Source organism: Notechis scutatus, chromosome 2, assembly GCF_049901735.1.
Source record: "Notechis scutatus isolate UNSWTSFEM ecotype Mainland chromosome 2, rNotScu1.2, whole genome shotgun sequence".
NCBI classification, from domain to species: Eukaryota; Metazoa; Chordata; class Lepidosauria; order Squamata; family Elapidae; genus Notechis; species Notechis scutatus.
This window is the reverse complement of record NC_142010.1, coordinates 93,511,084-93,532,467: the sequence shown is the minus strand read 5'-3', so window position 1 is coordinate 93,532,467 and position 21,384 is coordinate 93,511,084. Positions and strand designations below refer to the sequence as shown.

General features: G+C 35.1%; 1 protein-coding gene across 1 annotated transcript in view; it reads left to right on the top strand.

Annotated features, from left to right (window-relative positions):
- Positions 1–21,384, top strand: part of DOCK2 (dedicator of cytokinesis 2) — a 316,367-nt gene that overhangs the window by 54,097 nt on the left and 240,886 nt on the right. The window contains exons 20-23 of the mRNA XM_026688575.2: positions 5,046–5,135; positions 6,207–6,307; positions 7,571–7,705; positions 17,054–17,162. Of these exons, the coding sequence (XP_026544360.2) occupies positions 5,046–5,135; positions 6,207–6,307; positions 7,571–7,705; positions 17,054–17,162 (435 nt within the window). The remainder of the gene's footprint in view (positions 1–5,045; positions 5,136–6,206; positions 6,308–7,570; positions 7,706–17,053; positions 17,163–21,384) is intronic.

The window sequence follows — 21,384 nt, the reverse complement described above, 5'->3', positions numbered from 1 at the left end:
CTGAGAATGGGACAGAAGTGTTGTAAGAAAAAAAAAGTCTTTTTTGTTATTTATGTATTTATATTTCATATTTCTAAACTGCCCATATCTCTCTTATATAGTTTGGGAATAGCAGGAAACAATACAAGATGTCCCCATCCAATGTTTGCAAGGCAGGAATTGGGAGGGAGAGAGAGAGGGAGGGGGGAATTAATTGCATACATCTTCACATATGAAGATTGGATTCCTACTTCCTTTTTTTCAAGAAAGTGTTCCTGTTTGTGATTGGTTTAGCACATCAGTGTTAATTAGAGTTAACCATGATTAATTATTTCCTTATTTCTTTCCATTTTTGCAAACTCTGGACAGGTGGCATCTCTCTAACTAGTTTTACTCTTGTTCTCAGGAAACTTCATTTTTTTTCAGGCCTTATCCCTCTTTACAAATCATAGGTATAATATGTATATATACATAATTCTGAGTTTGGCGTGCTTCCTGTAATGTAATATGAAAATGCTGGCCTAAAACATTTTCTAGAGAGCTTTTGAAGGTGGGCACTATATTTCAGCCAGGCCTGATGAAGGCCCCATAGCATCTGAAGAGGCAGCAGGCCAAATTGTGAGGGGGAAAGTAATCAGTAATGCTAGAAAGGGTTATATTAATTCCACTAGATTCTCCCACCATGCTTTCAATAACTAAAGAAAATCACTGAAGAGCCATCTGTCTGGCAGCATGTAAAATTTTTCCAAAACCAGGAACAGCAAGGGACAATTATTTAAATTACCATGCATATATTCATAGGTATGGTATGCGTATTTTTGAAAGAGTAGAAGGGTCTTATTCAATAAATAAGAAAATGTCTGTAAATATATGCTTGCATTATATGTCTGGTACCTCAAATTTATCACCTAGGACTTTAGATACATTTTACACACCTATTAGCCTCTAAGATTTTTTTTTTTACAGTTTCTATTGGATTTTTAGTTTTAACTTTTAATGCTGATTCTGTTTCTCAATATGGAGTACTTGAATCCAGGAATATTAACTTGCATTTTAACAATTGGAATTAGCTGTGAATGATTATAGCTCAGAGCTGTGAGTTCCTTTTAAGTTGAGTAAAAAGGTGCTTAGAAATTTGGTTTTATATTAAGAGATGGTGGGAGAAAGAGAGCAGTACATCTATATCGGTTTAGGTTAAGGAATGTATGATATAAATCATTGCAGATTAAATGAGGGATTAGACATATTTTCCCATCCTTTGTTCCAATCGCAATATTCTCTTAACTCTCCCTTGCCCCCTCCCTTCTTTTTGATACTGTTAGAGAATGTCAGATAGACCAATAAATGGATAGAGAATAAGAGACTAGTCTAACTTTTATTATCAAGATTGGATTGGATGAGCTAGATGCAGTTTATTTTTCTTAACTGTTATCTGTTGGATCTTTGCAATTGATCAAATGAAATAGACATGATTTTTTCTGCTGCTTGCTTTATGAAACTTCTAAAAGAACTAAATTCAGTGAGTCTGGAAGAATTACAACACACACAGGAATAGAGTAGTATTTCAAGATCACAAGTTGGTTTAAATAATAACACCAACAACCCAGAATTCTACAGTATTCACCTGCTTACTCAATCTAGTACTAACCAAACCAGAACTGGAACAATTTTATAAAATTGCATAATCTACTGCAGATAACCTGCCTTGTAAAGTCCTCGACAGGGATGGGATTCAACCAGCGTTACTACTGGTTCGGTGATTACGTTTTGCTCTATAGAACCGGGTAGAGCCGGTAGCATCCCACCCTTGGTCCTAGATCAGAACGTTTATATCTTATGTTGGGCAATAGAACCATAACTATCCAGATACATTCTGCAGTCAGATGCATAGTTTAAGAATGAACGATTCTGCAGTTTTCTTATTCCAACGTATTGTATCTCCATGCTTTCTGCTTTCTAAAGCCTTCATGCTGAATTGGGCCACCCAGTTATTGCAAGTGGTTTAAATTTGATTTAGTAAACTAGGAAGTGAGCCATACTTTACCTCAAAAGAGCCATCTCCATGCTCCTTGTCCTCATTTTGAGCACCATTTTCCCAGTGAAGAAAGTAACTGTGTGCAAAATACTGTTTGGAGAAGCAGTAGCATTAATGTGATAAAGCAAACATAACTCATTTTCTCTTGATCAGAAGCTTTATGCAAGTATTCTTTGGGGACATTCACCTTGATTAAAGTAGAATCAGTGAGCTGCTGTTTTAGCATTCCCCAAACTTATAAAAATGCTAGGCATGCCCATTTGTAACAATCACAGATCCCCTGATTCAAGACTTTAGTCTTTAATGCATGATTAACTCATAGTAAGCACAATATCAAGGCAGGGTGGAAAGACAGCTTGCCTTTGTTAGTACAAATAAAACAAAAAACAAACCGAAAATGTTCTCATGGTTGCAAGGATAATAAAAGCCATTCAGTGATCATTCCCTTCTCTGTTACATGAATATAATAGTTTTGTTTGGAAAATATTTGAGTCAGTGGCAAAATCTGTTGCTGTCATGGTTGAATTCTTTATGTGACGTTAAAGCAAAAGTTATAATGCTGCAAAGAATTTAAAAATTCAGGCTCTTAATGGATAGTTCCTTTCCAAGAGGAGAAACTGCATGATCACCAAGGAACAGAACAAGCTGATTAATCTCTGTTTTTCTTTATGCAGTCTGCCAGATGACAACAAACTAAATTGGGCCAGATTATTCTACAGTGGCTCTTATATCTGTGCACTTAAATGCTTATTTCTGACCCTAAAAATTAATATTTCAAACATTTAACATTTTAATGAATGTTTAGAAATATTAGGTAATATAAGTCCTTTTGTTTAGATAGCAAGTTTGGACTTCATAAATTACTCACAATGTCTTATTTTAAACAAACATCAATTTACCTCTTAATCATCATCATGCCTCAAGGCCTACTTGAGAGGGACAACAGGCAGTCCCCAAAATTCATAGACTCAACAGATCATGGAGTTGAACAGGATCCTAGAGGCTACCTATTTTAACCCCCTGCTCAGTGCAGGATCCCTAAGAATATTTTTTGACAAATGACCATCCAGCCCCTGAAAATTTCCACAAAAGAGAACCTAATTACTTTGTGGCAGTTGTCCAAGGACTGAAAGCTGTTATATGCTGAAATTTCTTCTCATATCAGTCCTAAACATGCTCCCTTGGAGTTGTAACCCATTGGTTTGGGTTCGGGCCTCTTGGATAATAGAGAATAAATCAATTTGTTCTTTTGTTAGACAACTTTTCAGATATTTGGTGACTATTTTCATATTTTTACCCCCTCCATTCATCTGTTTTGTAGGTTAAATATATCAACATCTTTTACTCTTGCTAAGAGGTTTTTAGTTTCTAGACTTCTTAATCTCTTGGTAGCTATCCCCCAAATGTGGTTGAGTCCTTCCTTTATAATGTGGAACAACCTAATTTAATTAAGTTTTAAGTCACTTCCATCTTCTATATATTGGGATGAGTCCCCAAGCTAGTGCTGACCAGATAAATATTCTGCAGTTGCCATAAATCACACTTCCTAGCAATTTTGAAAAAAAAATCCTGCTAGATTAAAAACCCACTTTATTCAGCACAAAATGGCTGAACAGATGCAGCCGTTCATAAGGCTCATAAGGACAAGAATACCTTCTACCCCCGTGTTCATATGGATTGATATTTAATCCTAATTCCATAGGTAGCAAAAGGTCAACAGGATTGACAGTGACAGATTGATCATTCATGATTTTCTCTTGTTTAAGAAGTCATTCACACTGACAACCATTTTTTTCTGAATTTGGTCTAGTTTGTCCTTTATAAGTGGTACAGTAGTATTTTTTCCAGCTATGGTATTAAAATTAATCAGTTATGAAAAAATACAAATTATTTTGGGTTTTCCCAAACATCCTACTTATTTGGCCATTGTTTTCATTGGAAAGACAAGTAACTAAGCTGCTTGGGACATTCACAACATTTGAAAAAGGCGAGGGGTATATTAAAGTTTCTAAGCAGTACAAATGACACTTGTTTTCCCATGCAGAATATTCAAGTGGATCCAGGATGTATAGTAGAATAAAGCACCTATATCCCATCATAGATTCCCAGGTATTATCAGATTTAAATTAAATTATATGCCCTATTGATGGACCTAAGGGATAATGATGAATAATATCAAGCAAATTTGTCCCTAACATTGAAGCGTCTTATAACCAGGTGAAGAAAGTAACTGAACTTATAGGGAAGGATAGAGGAATGTTCATTTTATTTTCATTTTTCTTTCCCTATTTGGCTAGGAATATGGATAATAGTGTAGAATACAGAGAGATAAGAGAGTGATGTATCATTTCCTGCTGTTGTGTTTCAAGGGGCATTTTCTCCCCTTCCATTCAATGACCTCCTATTCTCTGAGATTGTTTGGACAAGTCCCTGCAGTTTTCTTGCCAATTTTTTTCAGAAATGGTTTGCCATTGTCTCCTTCCTAGAACTAAAAGAAAGTAACTGGCCCAAGATTGCTGGCTTCATGCCTAAGGCAGAACTAAAACTCCCAGTCTGCTATTTTCTAGCCTGATGCCTTAACCATCACACCAAACTGACACAATACTTGGTTATAAAATTCATCCGTTTTGGGAAGGGAACAGTATTACTGAACATTCACAGTTACTCACTGTTAAAAACAACTGCTATGGGCTTTAGAAATGTTAAGGAGACGTGCTGTTGTCTCCTTTTGATAATTCACAGCTAAGATGCTAAACTTAGCATTAAATACAACATGATAATTGTGGCTGTGCTTGTTGGACTTAAATGTGTGCTCTGATGAAAATAAATCTTCAAAGACATTGTGAAGCTCCAGGTGACAGGGCTATCAGGATGAATTCTTTGAGGTTTGAAACACTTTCTCTGGGGCTAGGTGGGATGTTTTCTGCTTAGACAAATCAAAATATTTTTCAAAGAATTTTTATCCTGTCATAGTGCCAAACCTATTAACATATTTGCTTGTTCTTTTCATTCCCACTCTCCCATTCTGTAGTTCCTCCAGGATACTTTAGATGCCCTATTTAATATCATGATGGAACATTCTTACAGTGACGCATATGACATTCTTGTCTTTGATGCTTTGGTAAGGATTACTGTATCAACTCTTTCAATCAATTAAGCTCTTTTCTAGCATTCTGCATTTTTTTTTTAGAAACATGAGCATGATGGCTTCACTTCTCATCCATGCTATAATTAGCCTCCTTGCATTGAGGGTAAACTAAAGTAGGAAGTCTCACTGCATTATGTGGAACTAGAAACATCAGAATTATCTATTTCAGGAGATAGTTATTAATTAAGTCCATATTGGAGTCTCACATGTTTAGATATTAATAAATCAATGTTAGGTAGAATCTCATGTATGCTCCATGTTGTGATTTTTTCCCCATGTGAATCTGAAAAATCTACACCTATTGTTTCCAGCTTCCCCAAATATTTGGAAGTTTGCAGTACAACTCTCCTCAATGTGCACATTTAAATACATTCCATAATATATATTTAAAGATAAAATAAACCCATACATTTTTTCTTAGTATTTTTAAACATATATATGTTTAAAACTGCAAATATTTCTATATGACATATTTGAATGCTTGCTTCTCAAATAAAGGTTCAATTTTGGGCTAATCTTAGCAAGTCCATTCATTTTTGTGTGCATTTTTGATTGGGAATTGAAAAAATATTCAATTCACTGCAGTATATAGCTTTTTTTTTCCATATCTGTGTTGGCAATTGCATTATATCCATTTCCTGTGCAAGCTTTAAATCTCTATCTACTGAGGTAGAGAGCCACAACCAACATAAGAAGCTTCCCCTCTCACAAATTTCTGCTTGGTGTGCTCCAAAAATCAAGATGGCAGCCACAAGAGTATAATCAAAACTCCATCTGTTTTTTTTTTTATACAGAAGAGCTCACAGGCTCTTGTTTCTTTCTTTATTTCTTTGCATGAAAATATCTGCACTTATCCTTTCCAAGTGCTTTGCCAAAGTAAGCAATCTGGAATAGGAACAAGTAATTAATTAGACACTAAATGTCACCAATACTCTGAATTCAGTGGAGTCCATAAAGAAGGAACCCCTCTCCCCTCTTACTTTAAAAACAAATTCCAAGTGAAAATTTACAAATGAAAACCCTTATTCTGTTGATGTGTTACAGATTTATGTAATAGGACTCATTGCAGATAGAAAATTTCAGCATTTCAATACTGTACTGGAGGCTTATATACAGCAACATTTCAGTGCAACTTTAGCCTACAAGTAAGTATATAACAATTCTGATGAGGAAGTCAATATGTGAATCCCCTAAATCATATTCTATCCTGCTGTTTGATGCATGTAGAAGAGAAAGTGTTGGAAATGACTCTAGATAACAAGAACTTGGATAGGTGAAAACACAGAGATTTTATTTGTAAGCTTAAATCAAAGCATCCAAAAGGGGGAAAAAAGCTGTTTGCAAAGAGCGGTAGGATCTTAGCTTATCTCAACATGAGGTTTGAGCCAAGAAACACACCTTGAGATTTCAGAACATGACATTTTATAGTTTTTCTATCCCGATGCCCCCCATGCCCCTCCTACATCGGGTCCAGTAACTGAGCAGAGCTAATCCGAAACGCCTTATGGAGACCACATCATCTCCTTCAACATCTCCCAAAGACCATCCATCACATATTTTGCCAACATCTCTCCAGCCATCTTAGAACAACATCATGATTATATGCATCTCTAACATATTCACCTATGCAAAGTAAAAGTCTGGTTATAACTTAAAATCACAATGTGCCAAGATTAAACTTAAGGAGATGCTTTGAAAAACAAAATCTAACTTCAATTGATCAAGGAAGTTAGGGCAATGTTTATCTTTTATTATCTCTTCTCCTATTGTCCTCCTAATTGATCACTTTGGTATACATTCCAATTCCTGGAGGAAATAGGGGTGGCATTACTTGAAACAGGAGGATGTAATTGATTGCACGTACATATTTAAAAATGAGCAAATGCATAAGAAAATATATTTACAGCAGGATTACATCAAGATAGCAAATGTCTATAGAGCAACTATCTTCTTAATGCTATAATATACTATTCTCTTCACCTACATTTTATTTTTGAATTTTCTTATTTCTTACAAAAGGAACAAGGGAATTTCTTCTTCACTTCTTCTACACTGATTCTCCATGGATCATTCTAATCCTGGCAAAAATATTCTCCATGCAACAAAAAACTAGAAATATATTTATAGCGGTCCTATGTAAATTATTTGGTTCAAAGAGTTCCTAACCCTCTTCTTAAATATTATTTAATATGCAATAATTATGGCTGCCCTCCAGAATCATCTTGCATGAAAGATAGAAATAATATTGAATAGTTATGCTGTGTAATACTTGCATTTGAATTCCAAAATAATAATAATAATTTGCCATGTTACAACATATATTACATATATTTGCCACTTGCACTACTTAGAAATCTAATTTGGCAAAGATAGTTTTCCATTTGTGTAACATGTTGTCCTGATTTCAGGAAATTAATGGCAGTTTTGAAGACTTATTTGGATATTTCAAGCAGAGGAGAACAGTGTGATCCTATATTAAGAACGCTAAAAGCTCTGGAATATGTATTCAAGTTCATAGTTCGGTCAAGGACTTTGTTCTCTCAGTAAGTATTTGATTTACATTTCTTCTTAGGCATAAAATCTGCACTCAGGTATAGCATAATTTTCTTCAATTTGGTATCCCCCAGATAATAATTCTTAAAGTTTCCAATCTGCACATTTTTTTTGCCAATTTTGGCTCTATGAAACTATCTGATGGCCATGGTGGCTCAGAGGTTTGGGAATTATAGATCTTAGCACCTAGAAAGTGCTAGGAGAGGGTTATTTTCTGCTAACAGTTTGGCCAAGTATATTATCAATGGAAATGTAGGTATGCCAGGCTTGAGCAGGGCTGTTATGTTGGCAACTTTATGAACTCATTCATGTAATTACTTCTAGCAATAATATGAAAATGGATTTGTCATCTTCTGTGATCATCAGAAGATACCAAATAGTTTGCAACTGTTATAGGTTAATTAATTAGAGAGCTTAGTATGTTGACTCAGAATTATGTCCCTCTGTATCCAATGGTACTTGTTGCCAAGTTAGTGCCCAAACATGCAATTGAACCAATTTGGACATATATTTTTGGACTGAACTGTTACAATAAATTGAGAGATCAGATTGGTTTGGTTACAACATAAATTCAAAATAATAGCTATTTTTTCCTAGTTGTATACTTTCTACCTTGCTGTTTCCGACTTCCTCCCTTTCTAGGTGTTTTATAGAGACGTATTGTCCAATTAGCTGTGTGCACTGTACAACCATGGATCCTCTGAAATAGATGTATAGATTTTAGAAAATTACTTTAAAATTGAGATAATTAAATTGTAATACGTTAGACCAGAAAGAAGGTGTAATTGCGTATTGAACTTGCTGTGTATTTGAAACATTTGGTAAGAAGCATTTCTTGATATGATACTAGATATACTTTTCTTTGAAGATTCTGTTCAGAGCTCTGATATTTAAGGTTTCTAAAGCTTACATCATTAGAAAAGTAGATGTAAGTGGCAAGGCAGAATGGTTCTTCTTATCAGAAAATAGTTCAAAGACCATGAATAAAGTACAGTTATTAGGGTATGAAATTTGTTGAGCAAGATCTCACATTGAGCAGAATAGTTTTAATAAAGCAGTGTGCCTGGGAGACAGTCCATAAAGCAAGGCAAACAGTTTGTTCAGGCAACGGGTATCATTTTGCAATGTGATGTGATTGCACAGACAGCAAAAATAAAAATATTTTTTTATCACAAAATAGGCTCACATCTTGAAAGATCTCAATTCACTATGATCATCTGACTATCTCATCTACCCCCCCCCCTCTCTCTCATCTATCTATATCTATTTTTACTTAATATTGGGATTCCATAGTGCCATCTTGGATGCTGCAGGCATTATTTTATGGTCTTCTGATTTGTACAATTAGATAATTAAACCAGAGGCTCCACTTCTTTCCTTAAACACATTATTTTGACTTATACCATACTGTAAACTGCTTCTAACAATCTCCAGATCTTTAAATACCTTCAAATTCTCTCTTGATGTGAGATAAAAAAGCAAAGGACAGCTTGCATTGTTGGCCACACAATTTTCTGATTCTGAACCATATCAATATGAAATATTTCAGAGAACCAACTCAATTAAATGTTGAAGATATTTTGAAATCTCTAAAGGATGAAAGATATGCACTCAATATCTAATTGATTAAACAGACTAATTGGATAGATACTGCATTTACCATGATAAATAAATTCAGTTGTTTTATACTGAAAATACATGCAAAAAAACATGGAGACCATTTCTAAACTACATAAAAATTTGGAAGAAAGGTCAGAAGAGACTGAGATGGTACACAAAGAGCACCACACAGAGCAGCAATTTGTTGCCTGGGTGGAAATTTTCAATCCTTATTAAAATCAACAGAGGTCCTAATAACATTTAAAAAAGAGCAAGAGAGAAATTCAGTGCACCATTTTAATACTGTATAGCAATCTCTCCTTACTATAATTGTGTTCTTCTGAATGAACACATTACAGTTGTCAATAGGCCCAAAGAGGAGAAAGGAGTCTAAGAATCCAATCAAATGTGCAATCAACTTGTATATTCATTTCAAGCCTTCGCCTTTGATTTGGGATAGTGGATGCTTTCTAAGTATTACTTTTTTAGCAGACATTCTTTTTTCTTAAACGCGCACTTTTATAAATAAGTCCAATTAAGTTTAGCATATAAAGCACCTTCCAACTCTACAATGATGAGTACACTATGAAATCACACAATTACATTCTCTGTCTCTGAAGAGCTGTATTTGGAGTATTCTGGAGTGAAGGTTTTTGATGTGAACCCTTTTAACTAGGCTGTGAATTCTTCATTTAGACATAGTTTCCGATATATCCTTCCATTTCTTTTCTCTACCATAGTGTGAAAATCTTGAAATGCCTTCTCTAGAGATTTGCATTATAATTTCTGTTTTCTTGTGGTTCCCCCCCACACCTCCCGGGCATGGTGTTTTATTCTTTTTCTGTGTTCATTTTTATTTTCTCCTCTTGGTATATGCTTCCATTACCATGGTTGCTTCATCTGAAAAAAGTTAATTAACCAACTTCTCCCACCACAGTCTTCATTTTCAACATAGCAAATTTTCATTCATACCAAATCATTATTTTTTGTTTGCTTTTCATCTGGACCATCTGTACTTATGCTTCTAATCTTTTGGAATTCATCAAAGGATGTTCTACTACCACAATGGCCCATTTCTTGAGTAGCCTTGTAAAACATCGTAACTGAAGTTATGTAGGGCAGGAGTGCCCAACCCCTAGTTTGTGGACTGGCACCAGTCCGTGGCATGCCAGAAACAAGTGCAAACAAGTGAAGCTCCATCCACGAGTTGCAGGCCCCTTCCAGTCCAAGGAAAAAAAGCTCTCTCCACATAACCAGTCCATGGTGTTCAAAAGGTTGAGGGTCACTGATGTAGGGTAAGCACAATGGCTTATCCTTCTACTTTCATCAGACATTATTTTGTCAGTCCTGACAAAAGATCTCTTTCTGGTTATATATTGTTTTCTATGAGCTTCTACAGTTTCACCAAGGAAACTAGCTTACTTTTCAGCCATATCTGAATGATTTCAAAAAGAACGTCCTGATTCAGATTGCAATCCTATGACTGATCATCTGTGAATGTTAAAACCACACCTCCCTCCTCTCTCAGAAATACTACTTTTTTTCTCTGAGTCTCAGCTACTTCAGCCATCAGACCTCTTAAAAATGGGAGAAGTCTCCAGGATGTTTTTTGGGGGCAGAAGCTAAGTAACTATCTGTTAGTTCTGCAAAATTCAGAAACAAGTTCTGTGAAGGCACAGAGAAATACAATTAGAGGTAAATCAAAAGTCCCTTATCTTTTTTTTTCCAGTAGAGGTTTGTGTTTACAGAAAGGAGTAAAACAAGATCATTAACTCCATTGCAAACAGGGCCAATCCCTTCATGTGAGCTGTACAAATTTTCTAAATAAAAACATGAATATAACCTGTCATGCAACGATGAGGCAACATCATAGGGAACAAAGTGGACAAGATAGAATAACTGGGTATACAGATCACACTAAGCTCATCTGTGTTTTATTTGGAATATAATGTGTGAACTTTCTATTGTGTTTTATCAATGATGCCTTGGTATTATGTGAATTTCTATGTCACTCTGACTGGTATATGGCTTAGTGTGATATATGAAGCTGATGTCTTGTAATTTGATAAGTAGTGAGGCTGTTTTCTTCTTCCTAACTTTCCCTAGAATATCAGATTTATTCTGCTGTTACTTTAATATTTTCTTTTTCCTAACAAAAAATGGGCAAGGCAACCAGAGCACAGCATTTGGGTTGAACAAGTAATTGTACTGTCTCTTTGTCTGACAATTGTTTTGTTTTTGCAGGCTTTCTTTGCAAGACTTTAGTATATTATTCTTTTATTATTATTTTTTTCATCCAGGGTTTGGCTTTATAATACATAGACGCATTTATGAAAATTAAAATCATATTCCTTTGCAAAGTGGGAAATCAATTCCTAGCCTCTCTGGGGAGCTTCATTTAATTGTTACTTGTGATTGAAGCCTTCTTTAGCTCTTCACACTGCTGGTTCTATCCCTAAAGCAGGATGTATGATTATCCCTGAATATTAGGCAATAATTGCCAAGGGACATCTATGTGATACAATATATGTCTTTAATATATGTGCATTGCAATAATTGTGGCAATTATATTTAAAGTAAGGGAACAGGACTGAAAGGGGATAGAACCAATAGGCTAGGTTCCTTGTCTTGAGGCAATTTTTCCTAACCCGGTTTTCCAGATATAAAGGAGTTACAAATTGCAGAAAAATAATTGTATCCTTAAAAGGTGTCATGTTAGAAAGCAAGTATAAAATAAATCATCATATTCTTTAATTGCACAATATCTGTATAGAAGCAATTCTTTGTGGTTTGAAGAAATATGCAGATATTTTTGGATTATATGAAATAGACAAAATACTTAGTGCAAATATTCTTGAAAGTTACCATCATTGCAGATGGTAGCAACTGGTCATTGGTGTCTGGGCTCAACAGTACATAAATAGTCCAAATATGGGAGATAACAGCCTTGGAGCCCACAAGCCCAGCCTCTACCCTGTTCAGGCTCTTTCTTGTACAATGCAATGCAATGCAGTGCAGTGCAATGCAATGCAACACCACACCACACCACACCATTCCATACCATACCACACAATAATACAATACAACACACAATACAACACCAAGGCAATATGGAAGCTGAAATTTTTTCTGATCCAGCAGTTATTGTGGGAACTGCAGTCCAAAAGACTTGGAGGGCATTAGCTTTGCTATACATAACTTAACTGGGATTTCCTGTCAGAATATTCCCTTCCTGAAAACTCTTCTATTTATTTGGCTTGCTTTGTTTTATGTTCATGATATCTCACCTGCTTTGTGTGAATTAGGGAAGGAGAGTGGAATCTTCTAAAAGAATAATAATGATGGATTGTTGATCACAATGGCTGCCTTTTCAGTAATAATTTGCAGTACTGCTCCATCCTGTAATCCAGATTCCATTTGTAATCTGTCCTTTGTTGCCTTGCCAAAGAGCCCTCAAACATCTTTACCTAGACACCAAGACTACATAAGCCTTCACCTGTTACAGAGTCATGGCCACAAAGCAGACAAGTCCATACCTTCTCAGGTAGTACAATTTCCACAAAGTATTGGGAATAAATTAATGTTTTGGTTACATTATTATATGACTGTGTTAGGAGAACTTCTGAGAACTTTGCTTGGAGGACCATAGAACTCTACACAGACCATTGCTTGAAAGCTAAGCTCAATATTTAGATGGGAGACCCGCCCAAAGCATATTAGCTCTGTAGGCTTGAAAGGAAAACATCCTGTTGGAAACAGAATACCCTATATCACCAGGCTTGAAATTTTGGGCTTGGACAACCTTGAACTATGCAGCCTACGATTGGACTTAAGTGTAGTACACAAAATTATCTGCTACAATGTCCTACCAGTCAATGACTACTTCAGCTTCAACCGTAACAATACAAGAGAACACAACAGAAACAAACTCAATGTAAACCGCTCCAAACTTGATTGCAGAAAGTATGACTTCAGCAACAGAGTGGTCAATGCCTGGAATGCACTACCTGACTCTGTTGTAACATCGTCTATTCCCCACCCCTTTAACCTTAAATTATCCACTATTGACCTCACCCCATTCCTAAGAGGTCTGTAAGGGGCGTGCATAAGTGCACAATCGTGCCTACTGTCCCTGTCCTATTGTCCCCATTTATTTGTACCCATTTCCCGTATTCTTACTCATGTTTATACTTATACCTACTATCTTGTAAGCGATTGACAAATAAAATAAATAAAATAAATAAATAAAACATTGGCTCCCATTCTGAACTGTTGCCAAAAAAAAAAAAGCCATAGTTGAGTCCATAGTTGAATGACTAGCAGGTCCTGAACTCAGCTTAAGGATGGCTTTACCTTTGTAGCTGAAATATTTACACACACACACACACACACACACACACACACACAACACAAACACACTGTGAATAGCTTTCCAAAAAGTTTTCGCAATTTTTAAAAATCTCTCCCCTTCCTTGAAAAAAAGCTTTTTCCTAAGAATGTGTTGGGTTTTTCCATGAGGAAGCAGCTTCTGATTAGAATTCTCAGAATGTTTTTGAGAGAGAAAGGTTTCCTTGCTGATTCTGTCCCCACTTAGCAGTCTGTGCATCATTTCCATGAGCATGTACAATTCTTCTGTCTGAATGGGGGCCATAAGGGCCAACAAGAAGCAGGGGGGAAAAGAAAATAATAAGCAGTAAAATGAACATTTTTGTCCATTCAAAGCTGATATCGCATATGTTCCAGATATACCACACTTATGTTATTACTTCTGTTTCTCTATTGTACTATTAAAATGTGTGGAGTACTATGACATATGCCTAATTCATTATGTGAGGGTAGGTTGAATTCTTCTCTAAATAGAAGTTCTGGACAAGATAGGCCGTATAATTATATATATTTCCCTCTTTTGTTTCAGCGTCCCTGAATTTTTAGATTTATTTGCTAATAAAGAAGATTAAGTCATGTTTAATGACCGTTAATAAGTTGAATATAATGAAGGCCACAATGCTATTATTATCTAATGTAGATCTGAAACAGCCTTAATATTGCTTTTAATTAGCAAGCTTTGAATGTTAATTTTTCTCTGCAAAGAAAAAAGAAAAGAAAATGAAAAAAAAAACCCAGATGACATTTGATTCAATAAATTATGCAACTAAAACATGTATTTTTAACATTCTGTTTTGGAAACATTGTGGAGATGTAATAGTCAGGGTGGCTGATACCCCAATTCACCTTTGATATCTCTTTTGTTATTATTTGATTTTACCTAGGGCGCTTTCATATACCTTTTCTGTCCTAGGAAGATTTGACCTCAAGCATGAAAGTGATTGACCCTTGCTTTCCTGAAAAACAAAGGGGGGGGGGGCGCCATAGCAGCCAAGGAACTAACATATGCTTATATATTTATCAGTTATTAATCATCCATGACTAAACTATTTATTCTGTCATTTAAGGCTTATAAATAGTCTTAATGATGAATTATATAAATAAGAGTTTAAAGACTATTTATTTTAAGTAAAGAACATTAACAGAGTAAAATCTAATAAGGATAGAGAAGAAACTGTGGTTACTGTGGTATCTGTGGTTAGTTTTGAAGCAAACCAATTTGAAAGTAAGACTTTTTAACCAGGTTAACCCAACCCAACAAACAGTTTTAGGCAGTTAACAATAAAAACGCTTCGAAATAGAAAGGGAAGAGATGAGAAAAGTACAACTTATTACATTTGCTGTATAAAGCACAAGACAGTGTGATCTGACTAATACCTTTAAAGGAGAATGAGGAAGTCCTTAATTAGTTATTGGAAGAACGTCCTAAATAATAGAGTACTTATTTATTGAAGCAAACTGCCCACTGAAGTTGTAGGATCTGTGCTGGGAATTTTTGAGAATATTTATCCAGATAGCTTAAGGATATCAAAAGTTACCTCCTCTGGAACACTTTTGGTTCTACATTTTAAACAGCCCTTAGACAAAATACTTCCACTGGGTTCTGTCAGAATGTTACATCTGCATCTCCATGTAGGTTTTGCATAGATCCCTTATTTAGCTTGCCCATAGGGCCTATAAGATGGCCTAACTTTCTCGTGAAGAAAAAGAGATTGAGAGGCATTTCTGCATCAACAGCTATCATCATAGATGGATAGGGTTGGAAAGGACTTTGGGGGACTTCTAACCCAACTTTCAGTCCAGGGCAGGAATCTTTATATCATTCCAGGCAAATGGCTTGAAAATCTCCAGCGATAAAGCATCCATGATTCTAGGAGGCCCATGGCTTTCTCATTCAGGAAGTTTCTTCTTAGATTGAATATGGATTGTAAAACCTCCCCACATTCTTGTCCTACCTGCAGGAGCTATGGAAAAGAATACTGTACCCTTTCCCCTGCAACTCCTCTTCAAGTACTGCAAACAGCTGCTATCATATTTTCCCTTAGCTCCTTCCCTTTTAGGCTTACTTTGATCAGTTTCTATAACTGTTCTTTGGAAGATTTAGTTCCAAGCCCTTTGTCATTTCTATTCTTCCCTGCATCATTTCCTTTTTTCTTGCATCATGGTGGTCAAAACTAGACTCTTTATTGCAAATAGGTCTGACCAATGCATCATGGGGTGGAATTATCACTTATATTTATTTGTTTAAAACAGTTATGTATATAAATATTACTTTATGTTTGGATTTTTTTTGAGGGATTCTCAAATGTAAGAGATTTTTATAGGAGAGATCCTGATTGGCTCATTAGTCAACTTAATAACAATTCAAGCTTTTATTACAGGATTTAATGCTTTATTAAAAGTTGAATGAATAGGAATGAGTAGGAAAAAATATATAAACTTGTACAAATAGGAAAGTAAGCAACAATGTTCAACTAACCTTGTATGAATGCCAGTTAAGAACAAAGGTATTCTTTAGTTGCATACTAAAGTAAGCAAGGCATATTTTATCTAACTTGTTTTGTTCAGAAGATGCTGTTATTGATGGGGAAGGATTGATAGACAGGCAACTGAGAAGAATCCCCTCCTGGGATTTGTTTTGTCAGATGGGATTAATTTTAAAGAAACTATCCTCTATTTGAATATGAGTCAGAGAACTTCTTTCTTGACTTTCATTTCAATAATGCCGGGGGGGCGGGAATCAGTTTGATGGTCAGAGACGAATAGCCAGCAACATACATTTAGAGCAATAACCTTGCCAACTTTAAGATATGTGGACTTCAACTTACAGCTTTCCTCATTCCACATGCTAGAAGTTCTAGAAGTTAAAGCTTATATATCTTAAATTTGCTAAGATGGAGAAACACCGATTTAAAGAGCAGTGTGCTCCAGTCAGGAAGTTGCATTAGATGACTCAACTGGATGATAATGATGTTGATATTGATGATGCTATCCATTCAGTTTTGTCCAGCTCTTGGTGATTCTATGGGCCAGGTCTCTCCACATCTTCCAATCTTACACTATTTCTTTGAATTGTTCTATGCTCTGGCTGGTGTCAGCTTTGATGGTGCTAACTCTTCCAGACTTTTTCCAGACTCTTCCAGACATGCTTTCTCTAGTAATCCAACTAGATTTTGGGGTAATTCCCTAAAAACTTTAACAGGAGGGGGGAGAGTGCTGGATCCTTGAATAGATCTAGAAGGTTTTTTTTAGGTATACAACATGCATCTGGTATAATAATATTCAAAACCTTCTCTTGTTTAACTGAAGTTCAGGTTTGAAATGCTATTCTGTATTTTTTTCTCCCCTTTCAGACTATATGAAGGTAAAGAACTGACAGAGTTTGAAGAAGCCATGAGGAGAGTTTTTGAGTCAATCAACAACTTGATGAGAAGTCAACATAAAACAGCTATTTTATTACAGGTTTGCTTTTTTTTTCCCCCCCTTCGGTGTTTTAGAACAGTGTTTTTCAAACTTGGCAACATTAAGATGTGTGGACTTCAACTCCTAGAATTCTCCAGCCAGAATTCTGGGAGTTAAAGTTCAGACATCTTAAAGCTTGAGAAACACTGCCATTAGTAAAAGTACAAACAAAAAGTGTAAATAGGGTGGTGTTTGTTAACTTCCTTTCCAAAACATGAACTTTCTTCTGATTTAACTATTCTTTCGTCATGCAACTTGTATGTTTTAGGTCATTTTCTTGCTGCATAGCCCACTTTCTCTTAAGCGTCACAGACAGTTCACAGACAGATATTCTGTAGAACTTTTCTGTAGAATTTTCTGGTACAATACACATACCAATTACAATTTGGTTCCTGGTCTATCCTTTTATGTCTCCATATTTCTCTGTTTCGTTAGACTAGTGAGGCTCTAGTGAGTTAGCTAACTCCTGGACCTTTGTTCCAAATGTTGGTTTAGAACCGTATGCCACATTTGGATGGGAGGAGCCTTGATTCAATTCAGTTCAATTGTGGCTTGATCAATATGGCTGAAGAGGGATCTCAGATTCTAATTCTTCAGATTATGCATTGCTGACCTAAGGTAACCCATACTGATTTCCAAGTTATTATAATGGTACAAGAACTGGAAAAAATTATACTATTTGCTCTATCTGAAACAAGGTAAATTTTGGCATTAGAGGTAGTCCTTGACTTACAACTGTTCATTTAGTGATCGTTCAAAGTTGCAACAGCACTGAAACCACTTTTCACAACCATTGCAGCATCCCCATGGTTACATGATCAAAATTCAGACCCTTGGCAATTGACTCATATTTATGATGGTTGTGATGTCCCAAGGTCATGTGATCACCTTTTGCAACCTTCTGACAAAGTTTTTTTTAAGAAACTTAAAAACTGCAAGGATTCACTTGACAACTATGGTAAGAAAAAGTGTAAAACAGGGCAAAATTCACTTAACTGTTATTGCTTAGAAACAGAAATTTTGGGCTCAGCTGTGGTTGTAAGTCATGGTCTGCATATGTTCCCTTTTGCTTTACAATTGCCCGAAATTAATGCTGCCTTTCTCAAAGTCTACCACTTGTCCTTGAAAAAGAATTGTTTTATATATATATGTGAAAATTCACGGTGAAGTACCAAGCAGGTTAAACAGAGATTGATTTATCTGTTTGGAATTCCTGTGTGTCATTTTGTTTTTTGAGGTCGTATTATGAAATCTTATAACCCAAGTCATCCTGCTGGTAAGCTCTGGATAATCAATCAGCCTGCAACGTAGCACAACTGAGCACTCTAGAAAAGAAAACAACAACAACAATAACATAAATTCTACTTTGAATCCTACCTTTCCAGTTTAGTGTTTTTAAGATCTGCAGGTTGGAATATCTAGTATAAAACTCAGAATAATAAGGCTAAAAATGGACAAATACTTTTAAAAACTATTTTAAGTAGCAGGTAACATTATTTGCTTTAAGCTGCAATCCAGAGACTATTATTGACTCTAGGAGAGAAAAAGAAGAAGGTATCTAAAGAAACCCTTTTGTATAATTGTTGTCCTTATTTTTTTTATACCAGTAAGAGTGGAAAGAGTTTTGCAGTGCAATTTAGACAATAATTAATAGCTCACAGAGAGGTAATTTTAAAGGTGTAGGTATTTAGAAATCAAAGGTAACTTCAGCATGCCCGAATATAATAAATTACAGTTTAGGGATGCATATTTTAGGATTGTTGCAGGAGGATGGGGAGAGGTTGAAACCACAAGGAAAGGAAATGCCTTTTTATGTCAGCTTTCTGCAGTGGGAAAAGATAAGGTGCCAAATATATTAGAAAAGGTAGACACAAAGATGGAAATACCACAGCAGTGTGTACATGAGCTGGGTATCAATGAGATGGAAAAACCACTTCAGTCATAACATTAAGCTTAGCAAATGATGCAGAATGAAACTGCAGAAATAATCTTAGTTCTGAGTCTAGGTTTAGGAGGAGAAGAGATTTCCCCCCTCGCAAGATTCTTTTTTAGAAACTTCTGGCTGGTATAGAGTGTTTTTGTTAGAGGGATCTAGCAATGCCATGGAAAGTCAGTTTCAATTTCCTGTTCCTCTCTAAATAATTAGAATAATTGTATGTCCTTGACCTGAAGAGAATGCTGTCACTGTCAGGCACTTAAAATAAAACTAGCTTAAGGTGGAGAAAGGAGGGTAACATTATTAAAAGGCATATTGTGGAAGGAGTGATGAAAATGCATATATTCAGGAGCATGTCTCAAGTTCATATTCTTATCATATTGTATTAATTATTCTTGGAAAATTTGAGCTTCTTGATTCTTTAGACATTATTCTTTCTTAGAGACAGATTATACAAGATAAAAATGATTTAAGTCAAGATTTTTGAAGGACTATCTGAATCCTCATGAGCTTGTTTAAATGTAGAGATCAGCCTTGGAGGTTTATCTATAAGAACCAACAGATTGGAGGCTTTTTATGTGTTCGGGTATCTTGTTAAACCCCCTTACATCTTTTGCCCCATTATTACACCCTTCTGTCTCAGGTAGAATTTTGCCAAGATAGCGATTTGACTAAAATTAATGTTCTGTATCACTATTATTTTTAAATAGTGTGACTCCTCACTTGTGAAATAATTTAAACTTTTATTATCAATAGCTGCATTTTATTACAATATTATTTTTTTAAAATAAAAGTTTTATTTAAGTTTTCAAACATACAAATACAAATAAAATATCTTTTTTTGAGAACAGCGTGCCCCCGGGTTATCACTTCTCCATACAGGCATAAACTCAATACATATTTATCTTATACATTCTAATCCATATTTTATAACTATTTTCACATTTTTTTTCAATAGCTTTTCCCTTTCTTTACTTCCTAAAGCCTTGTTTTAAATGATCTCATTCCTTTCTTAATTCAATTACATATCTTTTTCTAATTTTTAAAATCTTTCTAATCAATGTTTTTATACTTTCATCTGTCCTGTTTACAATTTCATATTATCTTTTCCCATAAAACAAATTTTCCTCTGTAATTACTAGACTGGAGTGTAACATCTTTGTATCTTTTTTCAAATCTTGTTTAAAAATTTAAGTTACACCTTTACAGTTATAACATTCATTTTCTAACCTCTATTTTATAACACATACCTATTTTCAGTTGAATTCTGCTTGGTACATTCCCTTAAATATTTTACTTATCACTGTCTTTAAATAAAAAACCAAACAATAGTTATTAACAGTAGTCAATAAAGTTATTATTCTTATTCAAGTTCATCTTGTCAACTGATAAAAATCTTCCATTTTTCTTTTCAGTTTTTTTTAAACTTTCTTTTTAAATCATTGAGAGCCTTATTCTCTTTACAAATAAATATTCCACTACACATCAATAGAAAATTTTTCTATCACTTTAATCATCTAACATATTTTCTAACCCTTTTCTATTTCTAATATAACAATGCTATCCCATGCACCCTTGCAGAATCCTCTCCTTAAGTTAAATTTTAACCATTGTCTCTGTGTCTTTTAAATAGGTTTATGCCTTTAATTCTTGTACGCTTTTCCTGTACCTCTATATCTTGTTTCTGTCCTTTGTAGCTTCTTTTCCTTTCTCTCTTCCCTTTCCCCTTTTTATTCCCTTTTCTATCTGATTTTCCCTTCTGTGATCCTCCCTTCTACTTCTTCCTGATATTATGATTACTTTTCAAATTACTCCTTTTTTTTGTTGTTGCTTCAATGCTTAAGTTTTTACTGCCCCCCCCCCCTTTTCCCTTTTTTACCCCGCTTAAAATTGCTTGGTCGTTAAAGATTGCTTCTTCGTTGTCCCACCCTTCTTGTTCTGCCAGCGTTTCTTGTTTTTCATAGTTCAAGGTCTCCATTTCTAAAAATTGAAATACGAAGCCAAAAGATCCTCTTTCTTCTTATGCTTCTTCTTCTTGTTCTTTAAGTCTAATTTTTAACTCTTCAAGGAGTGATGCCATTTAAAAAAAAATTAAACAACCCCCAATTGATTTTATTTTGTTTCATTAGGATCCTCCATTCAAAGTTCCGGAATCATCCAATAAACCAAAACTGTTTCTTGATTCTTTTCTCACTTTCTCTTTCCAGGGGCTTTGTTATCTTGTAACAAAGTTTCAGCTACAATGTATCTTTTGCAAGCCTTGTTAAAATTCCATTATCAATTTTT